The 11,283-nt window shown below is 39.3% G+C and overlaps 1 protein-coding gene across 1 annotated transcript in view; it reads left to right on the forward strand.

Annotated features, from left to right (window-relative positions):
* Parp8 (poly(ADP-ribose) polymerase family member 8) overlaps nucleotides 1-9,793 on the forward strand; it is a 161,843-nt gene extending 152,050 nt beyond the window's left edge. Inside the window, exons 25-27 of the mRNA XM_057789661.1 lie at nucleotides 559-628; nucleotides 1,253-1,337; nucleotides 9,418-9,793. Of these exons, the coding sequence (XP_057645644.1) occupies nucleotides 559-628; nucleotides 1,253-1,337; nucleotides 9,418-9,520 (258 nt within the window). The 3' untranslated portion in view covers nucleotides 9,521-9,793. The remainder of the gene's footprint in view (nucleotides 1-558; nucleotides 629-1,252; nucleotides 1,338-9,417) is intronic.
* The last annotated feature ends 1,490 nt before the right edge of the window (nucleotides 9,794-11,283 follow it).

Below are 11,283 nucleotides of genomic sequence, written 5' to 3' on the forward strand. Positions count from 1 at the left end.
AAGAAGGAAGGCAAATCTTAGGTTCCTATAGAGAAAATCAGAATACCCAGGGCGATTGAAAATCCATCTGATGAATAATGAACTTAACTATTCAAATATCTGAATGACAAACCAGTTTCTACATCAGGTGCTTTTAAAACCTCTGTGACTTCATAAATGTTGCTGTGAATGTGGCTTGTGTTGGTGGTTGGCTAATCTGGAGTGCTTATTAGTTCTAATGTATGAAAAGATCCCGCAAATTGCATTCTGTTGGCCTTGATAGAAGCTTGCCAACTTCATCTGTAAACTAAGCTCTGAATTCTAGTCATATGTCCTGAGACCACTGAGCTCCATGTTAACATTGTTTCAATCCACTGGCTTTATAAGTGATTTGATAATGATTAGCTACAGAAACAAAAGGATGCAGCAAAAATAGCTGGATATTAAAAGAATGCATAGATATTGTAGCTAGCCCCCGCCTCCATCTTAGTTGCTCTTGCCCTTTAATGATGAGCACTCGTTGATGTGTGCTAGAGTATCCCATGTTTACTGTGACTTTTCAATTGTTTTATGATTTAGTCTCAAAAGAAGGGACAGCAATCGCAGTTCCTGCAAAGCCGCAACTTGAAATGCATAGCCTTATGTGAAGGTGAGTGCCTGCGCCTCCCACCCTAGCTCCTTATTTCTGAACTGAAGTGTAGTTGCAGAGTGCTTACGGTGGGTTAGTGAGGTATTGTTCCTTAAGTCCGTCCCAGCATGCACTGTGGAAAATGAGCACAGTTGAGACTGCAGAGGTTAAAACCAAAGTGCAGAACTCTGAGTGGGTCAGACGGCGCCATGTTGTTCCTGGCCATTTTCCTGAATGTAATTCAACTTTCAGACAGTGTAATTCTTCTGAACTCAGTACAGACAGATTGTATTTTCTCCGTTCTTGTTCTAAGGCTACCAGTCACCTTTTCCTGTGTCACGACTGTCAGCTGCCATTAGTGTCTTGATTTTCAGCACCTGACTGTTCCGTGGGACACAAAGTTGCTGTCTGCCTTACATCAGGACCTGTGTGTTTCTGATAACAGTCCAGTGATTTCTTTCGTTGTGAGGTGGCCTTTTGTTGATTTTACTTACATTTATTGATAACTGCTATGGTTAGGCATCCGTTACATGTTCATTTGGACCGCTATTTTTGCGTTTAGATTTCAGAGAAAAGGAAGTTACTTAATATGGGTTTCTATTCCTTTAAAACTAAATAGCTCTGTGATTTCATCTCCCCTTGCAGTGATCACGTCACCTGACCTGCACAAACATGGAGAGATATGGGTTGTCCCAAACACGGATCATGTCTGCACACGATTCTTTTTTGTGTAAGTTTAAATGATCACATTTATTAATTGCTTATGCTTCTACAAATGAAACAGTGGCTGCAGTATTATTTTCTCATGTTAATTGCCAAATATAACAAATGACTAATTGAACTTCTCATGAATCTAATGATTGTAGCATTTCAATAAGCTTATTTAGGAAAGTGATGGCTGCATGCTGCTAATCTGGTATTATGTACTTTGATGATGAAAGATTTTAGAACCGGGGACAGAGAAGGCAATAATGTAAATATTCTATAAAAAAACTGATGTACATTTCACATAATATGGGCTGGCAAGGTACTGCGTGTTGGCCAATGTGTGTGTTGGCACACAAGAAGACAAGCATTTTTTCATTCCAGGTCAACGGCTGCAGTAAGCCAGTCTGACTTTTCATTCCATCTTCGCCTCTGCAGCCCCACTCCCATGTCTGGCTACACCTCTTCCCTGACCTTAGCACAGAAAGGATTTCAGGAAAGAACTGAGTTATTGGTTTTATTGCTTATGGAGTTTCTACAAACACGGTGAAAAGTGATGTGGGTTATTTTATAAACATGTCAAAGTGATGGCATCAAAATTGCTGCCATACCTTTTAGGCCCACAGGTCCCTGTGCGTTTTGTGTCTGATCCATGAGCATGTGGCCAGGTTGTTCACTGGGACAGATTTTATGGAAACTCTAATTTTCTTCTGGCATTTACTTACTGACTATAGATTTCACAGCAGTGGATATAACAGCCAGTACTCTGTTTTTTTCTTATCAGGTGTTTGAATTCCAACGCAACAGAAATTAGGAAGAACAATCACCAGGTTGCATAACCTCTCAAAGCTTCATTGGCAAAATGAGAACAGTATGCCTACCTGCATCAGTTAGAGTCTCAACAGGAACAAGCAGATGGCTCACAAAGAACACAGTGCTTTTATTACCCACAATTAGATGGTTTGCAAAGGCGTAACTGTGGGGCAGCAGGCTCCAGTAGCAGTAGGATTCTTAAACATCCTCAGGTCCAGGTGGCTCAGACAGGAAGCAATCCTGCCAAAATCCACCTGACCAAACCCCACTCAAAGTGGAGGCCAGTGGAGCACAAGGCAAAAGGCCATGCAGGTCAATCCTTGAGGGTCGAATGACATCAGAGAAGGGTTCTGAGGACCCGTGGCTACTAGGAAAGCTGTTGGTATACATTACCTTATACGATTAATCTGAGATTAAGTTAAGCCAATGTACATCTCCACTGCAAAGCTCATAAAACATTCTTCTCTCTCTCTCTCTTTTCTTGGCTAGTTAGTTATTATCCATTGTTGGAAGTTTGGCCCTCTGGAAAACAGCCTTCAATTCAAAATTACCTCATTGAATAGACTTGAGATGTTGATAAAAAGATAACTCCGGGTTTTTGTGTGATCTCTCTTTTTTTTTAACTTACAAAAATACAGAACATTTACCGAGCATGACAGTTTTACATACCTGAGTTGTTCAATTTCCAATATGTCTTTTTGATATTTTCATCAGCGATACATAAATCACAGTAAGGTATTAATTATGGGAGATGAGAACGCCCGTTATCCTTAGAAGTGAAGAGAGGTGAGAAATCCATCTGATGGAAACTGGTGCACCCAGATGCTTTCAAAATGACACAAAACGGGGGTTATTATGATCATTTTCATTGCTTTATCCACACAAATGAGATGTCATCCTTTCTCTTTGCAAGCTCAGTAGATGACTCATTAGATAAAACTGATAAATTCAGAGCACACCAAAACGAGAATACATTCAGTCATTATTCTGCGTTCTAATTACAGCTTTTAGTATCTTTCTTCATAAAGGACACAACCACAGGTCCTTGTGGCGCACCTCCCCTATGAGTGTAGCGTCTGGCAAAAGAGAAAGTGGATGAAAATGAAAGAAAGCAACCGTCAGGCAAAAGCTTAGTCTTTGTTATTTTTTTGTTTCAAAAGTTTTTTGCTTGTTTGTTTACATTGTGTGACCACTGATGTTAGGAGCTTTGCGTGATGATGCAGATGTAAGTTAGTATGCATTTCTTACAAGGAGTCAATGAAAATTCAATTTCCACGCTACTCTAATTTCCCAGAACTATGGTGGTTACAAGATGGTCATTTAGTGTCTTACTCAAAAATTTATCCAGCATCTCATCTCTCTAGCATCTCAGCAACATAGAAGAGAAAACTAAAGGGACCCTCTAGGGGACAGACTGATGCATATCAGAGAGGCACGCTAGGAAGCCAGCTGGTGTGTAACAAGGTATTAAAATAATACTAAAAGGACTGGACTGCTTTGGGGAGGAAAGGTAGAAGTTTGAAAGCTATTTTTCAGGAATTCCCTGAATGACCATGAATAAATATTTTAGACAAAATGTAGTCAATCTTTCAGATATTATGACCAGATTCCCAATCTATTTCTAGTCGTAAAAATTGTAAAATTTGATTTCCCACCAACATGGAGACCCGTGTGCAAACATATTGGGACCTTTTATGTGTAAACCTGAGAGAGCTGATTTCCAAGGGGCCATAAGGTGGGCTGAGAGAGACCAAGCACACAGAATTATAGGACACATTTAGTGAAGTGTCAGCCCCTCCTCTCTTTCCTTTTCCCCATCGCAGTCCTGAATCACACTCACTGTGTAGCACAGACTCATCTCATACTTCCAGGAATCCTCCTACTTCAGCATTCTGAGTACTGGGATAATAAATCTATACCATACCAGACCTAGTAAGTTATTTCACAATGAACAAAAGGATTTTTAAAGATAGAGATGAGACTTTGTAATTATAATTTTTCATAATTAGGATAAATTAATAAAATTAGGGGTGGTTAATTGACCTGGCAGATGGCTAGGTGTGGGCTCCCCCAGTTTCCATCACTGCACAGGAAATGGCCAGGAAGGGTGGGAGGATGCCCTGTCTCTAAGCAGTGTGGGGCCTAAGGTAAGATTTGGTCTGGCAATGAAAGCCTATGTGCTTGGGGCCCCAATGCTGCCAACATCTCCACAGTTGGTGGAGTCAATTATGAATGGTCCATGTACTTTGATTAAGAAATAAATGTAGAGTATGGAGCTACCTTTATTTCTGAAAACATTTGAGCTAGTTTACAAGCGTGATGGTGGGAAGGATCACATGAAACGTTTTCTCTGCAAAAAATAGGGCCAGACATCCCAGGTCCTTGAACCAAGCAGATCTATGTAGTTCTATATAAATCTCAGGGTTTCTTCTTTAGTTCATTTACCTTTTAAGGGGTAGTTCAACTATCCCCTCTTCTCTAAAATTTCTAGAAAATTAGACTAGAAGACCGTGGTGTCTTGGTATTCCTGTGGCTCATGACAGAACTTGCTCTTAAAATTTAGCTCACTCTTCTTCAGAGGGATTGAAAATTCTTGAAACAAATTTCCTTCGTTTTTCTCTCTCTGCCCCACATCCATCCCTGCAGCATTTTGTATCTGACTGGCACCTACTCTTCAGCAACTCTTCCTTTTTTCTTTTTGTCTTTGATGAGACAGGGTCTTACTATGTAATCAGTGGTGCCCCTTGAACTCAGCCATGGCCCTGGTGCCTCAGCTTCCTAAATGCAGGGGTTATATATAGTTTTGACATAGCACTGAAAAAGTGAAACTGTTTTAGGCACATACAAGAATGTATAAAATAAGAAATTTATAATGACCATTAGGTAAAATAAACTTCATCTTTAATTATGAGTTTGTAAAAGGTAGACACTGCTCAACTGTAGACATTCACAGGAAAATTAGAAAATTACAAAATTAGAAGACAGAACATGGTCTTTGACAGTAAAGGCATCTGTGTGTAAATCATAAACACAAATAGGGTCGAGGAACTGTGCTGGATCTCTGGTGTATCACAAACCCAGTCTGTCTCTGCCCAGGCTCCCTTTCTAACCTCTAAGCTGTCCACTGCGGCTGCCGCTTACCCTTGAGAGTCTTGGTGACTCACACTCTGACGCCTTCATCCTCTCGTCTCTGCTGTGCCATGCACCGTAAGGGTAAAGGAGGCTGGTGTGCAGCTTCTGTCCCACCACGGCTGCTGCTTTCATGACTTGGGGTGCTGAGCTTCACATCCCACAGCCGTGCACTGTGATTTCCACTATTGAGGTTCTGTTCTTTCTCTGTAAAGCATAGATTCATATCCGTGTGCCTAATTCTCACTCCTCGTCCAAGTCTTCCTTTATGCCTCCTTCCTTCCAGAAGCTTCATGGTGCTTCTGTTTGGTGTGAACTGGGTAATGACCAGTGCATGTTTCTGTTGTATTATCCGTTTTTTTTTTTTTTTTGATTTTTGAGACAGGGTGTATTATCCGTTTTTAAGCATGACCTTCTTTCTTGCTCTGCATCTTTGCAGTCTCGTACAATGTGAGTCCATTTGTTTTTGGTACCTGGTGTTTGTCCGGTAGGGAGAGTGAAGGCCTGCATTTTAACTTCTCAATGACTATTCTCAAACATCCTAACAATACCTTTAAAAAAAAATCAGTATATACAAAGTGGAACCCATTATTTAAAACCCCCTTTGTAACTCCTCAATAACTCTTATCTATGCAGTAATTTCATATATCAAACACTAAAAGCTGAGCTGTGGTTTTCCATGTTCTTTCCCTTCCTAAGTTTTATCTTTTTACTGTTCTCTCCTATCAATACTTTTATCCCTGTAGATCTAACACTGTCTCCCACAGGATTCATCAGAAAGCTCTTGTTCCCCTGCTTTTAATTCCGTTGCTCTCAAAACTAATTTTGTACAATGAGACATTTATTAAGTATTGCGATTTTTAGACTGATGATTCAGATTTAATATGCAGAAATTTAAGACAAGAAAAAAAGGAGAAACACTAGTCTACTTTTGAAGCCCTAAGACATTTGCATGCTAAGCAACTGCTCAAACCCACAGCTGCATTCCTGGCCCCTGTTCTTCAGAGCAAACTCAAGCATAGTGTTTTTTTTTGTTGTTGTTTGTTTTTTTTTTGTTTGTTTGTTTTTTTCCCTTCTCTGGCTTCCTTGTCAGAAATCACATGCAAAATTAACTTTAGATTTGCAATTGTCTCTGTACTCCTAAACTGCCTCATCCCTGCCTCGCCACTGTAGGGTGTGTGTGTGTGTGTGTGTGTGTGTGTGTGTGTGTGATATTCTGTTCCCTTCCCTCATGAAGTTCTCCTCATGCTTGGGTACTCAGGTCACAGATGGTTTACACAGAAGCAATTAGTACATATTGGTTGGAAGAATCTATAAAACATGGGGCTGGAGAGATGGCTCAGTGGTTAAGAGCATTGCCTGCTCTTCCAAAGGTTCTGAGTTCAATTCCCAACAACCACATGGTGGCTCACAACCATCTGTAATGAGGTCTAGTGCCCTCTTCTGGCCTGCAGACATACACACAGACAGAATATTGTATACATAATAAATAAATATTTTAATAAAAGAATCTACAAAACAGAGTGATCTATTTTAATGAAGAGATTATATGTGAATATAATGTGTTTTAGATGTATTACATAGGTGTCATCTATGGAAAATGATATTAGAAAAAAGACGCAAGGATTGGAAGTCTGGAGATGAAGTTTTAGGAATCAACATGTGGATGGTAGTAAAAACTGGGGAGAGGCTGAAAGGGTTGAGCAAGTTTAATATATCCAGGAGAAAAGGAACTGGAATTCATTGTGTTCTGGAAATCATTAAGCTACGACACAGAAGAAAAAGGAGAGGCAAAGAGATTAAAAATCATAATCAGAAGCTAGGTAGCTAAGAAATGAAACAACGTAGCTGAGAGACAGAGGCAGAGATGAAGAAGCAAGCAAGCAATAGAGTGATGAGCTATATGTTACATATTATACCCAAAGGAGACAACATCCCCTGAGTGCATCAACCAGGAGACCTGGAAAGAGTTTTCCTGACTTAAGTAGAACATTAAGGTCAGGAAGGAAAATGTAGACAGGACAGCCAAAAATGGGACATTACCATGATTTATAGACAAATCCTATTCACTGGTCAATTTCACATTGCGCAGAGAGCAGAGATAATAGTGTTTAAGCTGAACGTCAGTTAGGGTAAGCATGAAAGTCCAGTTTGCATAGGATGCCATAGGTGTGGAGAGTGTACCAAAACTGTAACCAAAAAGAAAGCAACTTGAATGAGACAATTTAAAGTCACATGGAGGCAATAATCTGGAGTTGGAAGGTCACAACCACCAGAAATGTTGAGAGCTGCCGCTCTGCTTCTCTCCCCTGGCAGGATGGTTTTCTCTGTGTCTATTCAACTCTCTTCTTCTCAGCCTCCAATCTTCAGATGCAAGGTCTGGAGAGTTTATCTTGTGTTTTCACAATAAAACACGGTTACCCATCTATATGCCAGGCCAACCTCCTCCGTCTTTTAAGAAATAAGGACACAGCATCCTCGTTTATGCAAAAGAAAGTCAATATGGTTTTTTAGTGTTTCTATTAGAGTAACAAATTTTATTACGACACTTCATACATGCACGTAATGCTTTTCAATTGTTTTCTACCCTTGCGTTCTCTGACCCTCTACCCCTCCTGTTAATCCCCTTCCTTTTCTTAATTATAGGTTAATATGTTTTGCTTAAAGGATACCTTTATACAACATCTGCCCCCAGACATCTGATTTAGTTTGAAGAACTGTAACATATTTTCTAATTCCTTTTAAATTTATTTTTTATAGATGCATATGCATGCATGTTCTTATGTGAACTTACGTGTACCATGTCCAAGTAGGTGTTCTCATAGGCCAGAGGGCATCAAATTTCCCGGAAGTGAAGTTTTATGCAGGTGGTTGTTTGCGAGCCACTTGATGTGGACACTGGGAACCAAACCTGAGTCTTAAGCAAAAGCACTGTTTGTTCTTTTATAAATTTTAATGTGGCATTTACTGTTTGATTTCCTGAGAAAATATTAGTGTTTGGATTTATGTACCATGCATTTTAAGAACTCCCATCTTACAATAATGTTACAGCACTGTTTAGAATAAGAAGGGCAAGTTGTCACTAGAGTAGTAAAATTGTATGGTAAGAATTAAACAGATTTATCAATATCCTGGACCAAATCCAGTCTTGAAACTTGGACTGGATTCGAGTGGAATCATCTCTGGGTCTTTAAGCGGTGGATTGTGTAATGAGCTAACTTCCCGTTCTGTGTTCCAGTGTTTTATTTTCCCACCTCGTGCTGTCTCAGGAGAATTTAAGTATGGCGAAGAGAAGACAGAGGCACGCATTAATCTCTGGGGCCCTGTGCTTATGCCTCTGGTTATCTATTTTGCAGTAATTACCACTTCTCTGCAGCTTCTTTCTTGAAACCATTTTTCAGTCACAAGATTAATTCATCACCTATTTCGCTCTGAATATTATCATTTCAAGTTTGAAAATTTGCTCTTTGGAAATTCTAATTGCTGACGTAAGCTTCCTTGAGGAAATGAATTATCTAAGATGTGATTATTTCTTTCTCAAGCACTTAGCAATTGCTGTCCTTTAGTATCATGTCTCCACTCTTGCTGCTAGGCTGAGCTTAACAGGCTTATAATCTTATGCAGCATAAATAAAACAATATATTGAACGAAAGAGAACGAGTTACCAGTTAAGAAATAAAACTGGAGCGCTGCTCATGCAAAGCAGTAGTTAGAAGGCGGGCATGACGAGGACACAGGGATAGAATGTGAAGCCAGTGCAGCCAGTTGGGACAGGACAGCTGAGAAAGCAGTGCAATGAAGACGTCCAGAACCCAAGGCATAGAAAGATGAAGGCAGTGGGTTGTTCTGCAGTTGAAGTCACGGCAGCTGTTGGGAGAGATGCTTGCACTGATAAAGACACGTGTCCCTGCAAGCCTGGCAATGTGTTAGGTGGGATGAAGGACTTCATGCTGAAATGGAAGGAAGGGAATAAATTAAGGTATGGTGTAAAAGAACCAACTATGCCGAGTTTTCTCTTGAACACACATTAGATACTGCTTTTAAAAAAAATGACCCTGTGGTTTTGATTTCCTTGTGTTGCTTCTAGGAATCAAATGACATTTTGAAGCCATATAAACACTGCCATCATTATCCATGTTTCCCGTTTCTGCTTTCTCTTGTAGCTATGAAGACGGCCAGGTGGGAGACGCTAATATCAACACACAGGAAGGAGGGATTCACAAAGAGATCCTCCGAGTAATTGGTAATCAGACTGCTACTGGCTAGAGAACACCGCTGGGCAGGATTTGAAAGCTTCCTCGGGTTCAGAGCTGGATTTTGAACTGAAGAAGATGATAAAAAATAATTTATTGTTATTATAAACAAAATTAACCCTTTGAATACCAATTTTTCTTTTCTTAGTATTTCTAAATATTTCATTAAATACCTAAAATGGTTTAAGATTTACCAATTGTAGGGTTATGAAATCTAGTAATAAACATTAAACAGCACTTAAACTCAAGTTTGGGTTGCATATACAATAAACAGATTGAAAAAACAGTTTTGTGCTGATGATATTTTTATATTAAATTCTTTAATTGGACATTTGGTATTATGTACTGCTATTTTAGGGCACTGAAATAGAATTGAGGTCATTTTATAATGGCTTTTAAATCTACCAGACAGTCCACAATAAGTACAATGTCTGCACATTGTGGTGTATTCAGTATGAGTCACACAAACATTTGAATGCTGTGGGAGGCATAGTCCTCTTCTCATGGTTTCCCTTCTAAGACAGCAGTTAGCATCAGAGGCAGTGCCATGCCTGAAGGCATGCGGGACACTTGTCTGCAGACTTCACATGTCAGAATGTGTCATTGTGCATATGCATGCTTGTTCACACTTGTATTTTGACAACGGATGGATAGCTTCATCGTGCTGTCTTGTAATGGGCAAAAATCACAACCAATAAGCAGTAAATTTGGTCATAAACCACGATATGAGCCACATTTGCTATAGTTCATTCACGCGCATGTGCGCGCTTGCGCTTGCACGCGCGCGCGCACACACACACACACAAATATTCGCAGACCCAATTTTTTTTCAGTTATTGGAAGCAATATCCCATTGGTTAATATAACTAATTTAAAATGTTATCTGAAATTCAACTTGGAAAAAGCAATGTCCCTGGTGATTTAAATCTGTGTTTACATACTCATGTGATTAAAAATAAGTAGGGGGAGGCACAGAATTAAGAAACAGAAAGTGCACATTTTTATTTCTTCCAATGGAGTTTATTTGTACCATATCTATATTTTTATATTTTTCATCTGCTACCTCTGCTTATTTTTTTCATATTGAGAAAGAAGATAAACTGTCTAGCTTCTTTTACATTAAAAGAACACAAGCTTACAGAAAGAAGCTCACTCCAGCTTTCGGCTCTTCTTTGATTCATGTGCTCATCAAATCCTTTCTGTTCCTTCGAGTCTTAGGGTCATAGGCATTTCAAGTATTAACCGACAGTGTTTATTTTGCCTTTGGAATCAGGGCATTCATGAAAGCAGTTTAATTAGTGAGTCTGCCACTCTATTCAAATCCTGAATCAAGGCTTATATCTGATTTTAATTTATGTAGACAGAGAAAAATACAAGCGTGTCATCATTTGCAAGTGTGGTGTGATAATTTGCGTGTTTATTTTCTTTGGTATAAAAGGTGAGAGACAGGCCATGCATATTGTCAGGGGTTACATTTTAGGAAGATTTTACTGATCATTTGTTTTTCTTCTATTGTAAATAATTGAAATGCTACTACTTCTACCAAAATACAGAACTGAAGAGGTTAAGATTCTAATCCACTTAATAGTGTCTACTTAAAGAAGCATCAACCTGTTCTGACTTGTGCCTCTGAACTATGGAGTAACATTAGCCTGGTTTATTGAGTGTTCAGTGACCAGGTATTTGAAGACTTTTGTGCAATGAGAATACCATTGCTTCTTTCTACCAGATCTCCTAAGTCATTGTAACAATATTTTGAGATATTTTCTAGGCAAC

The sequence above is a fragment of the Chionomys nivalis genome, chromosome 15 (assembly GCF_950005125.1).
Source record: "Chionomys nivalis chromosome 15, mChiNiv1.1, whole genome shotgun sequence".
Classification (NCBI taxonomy): Eukaryota; Metazoa; Chordata; class Mammalia; order Rodentia; family Cricetidae; genus Chionomys; species Chionomys nivalis.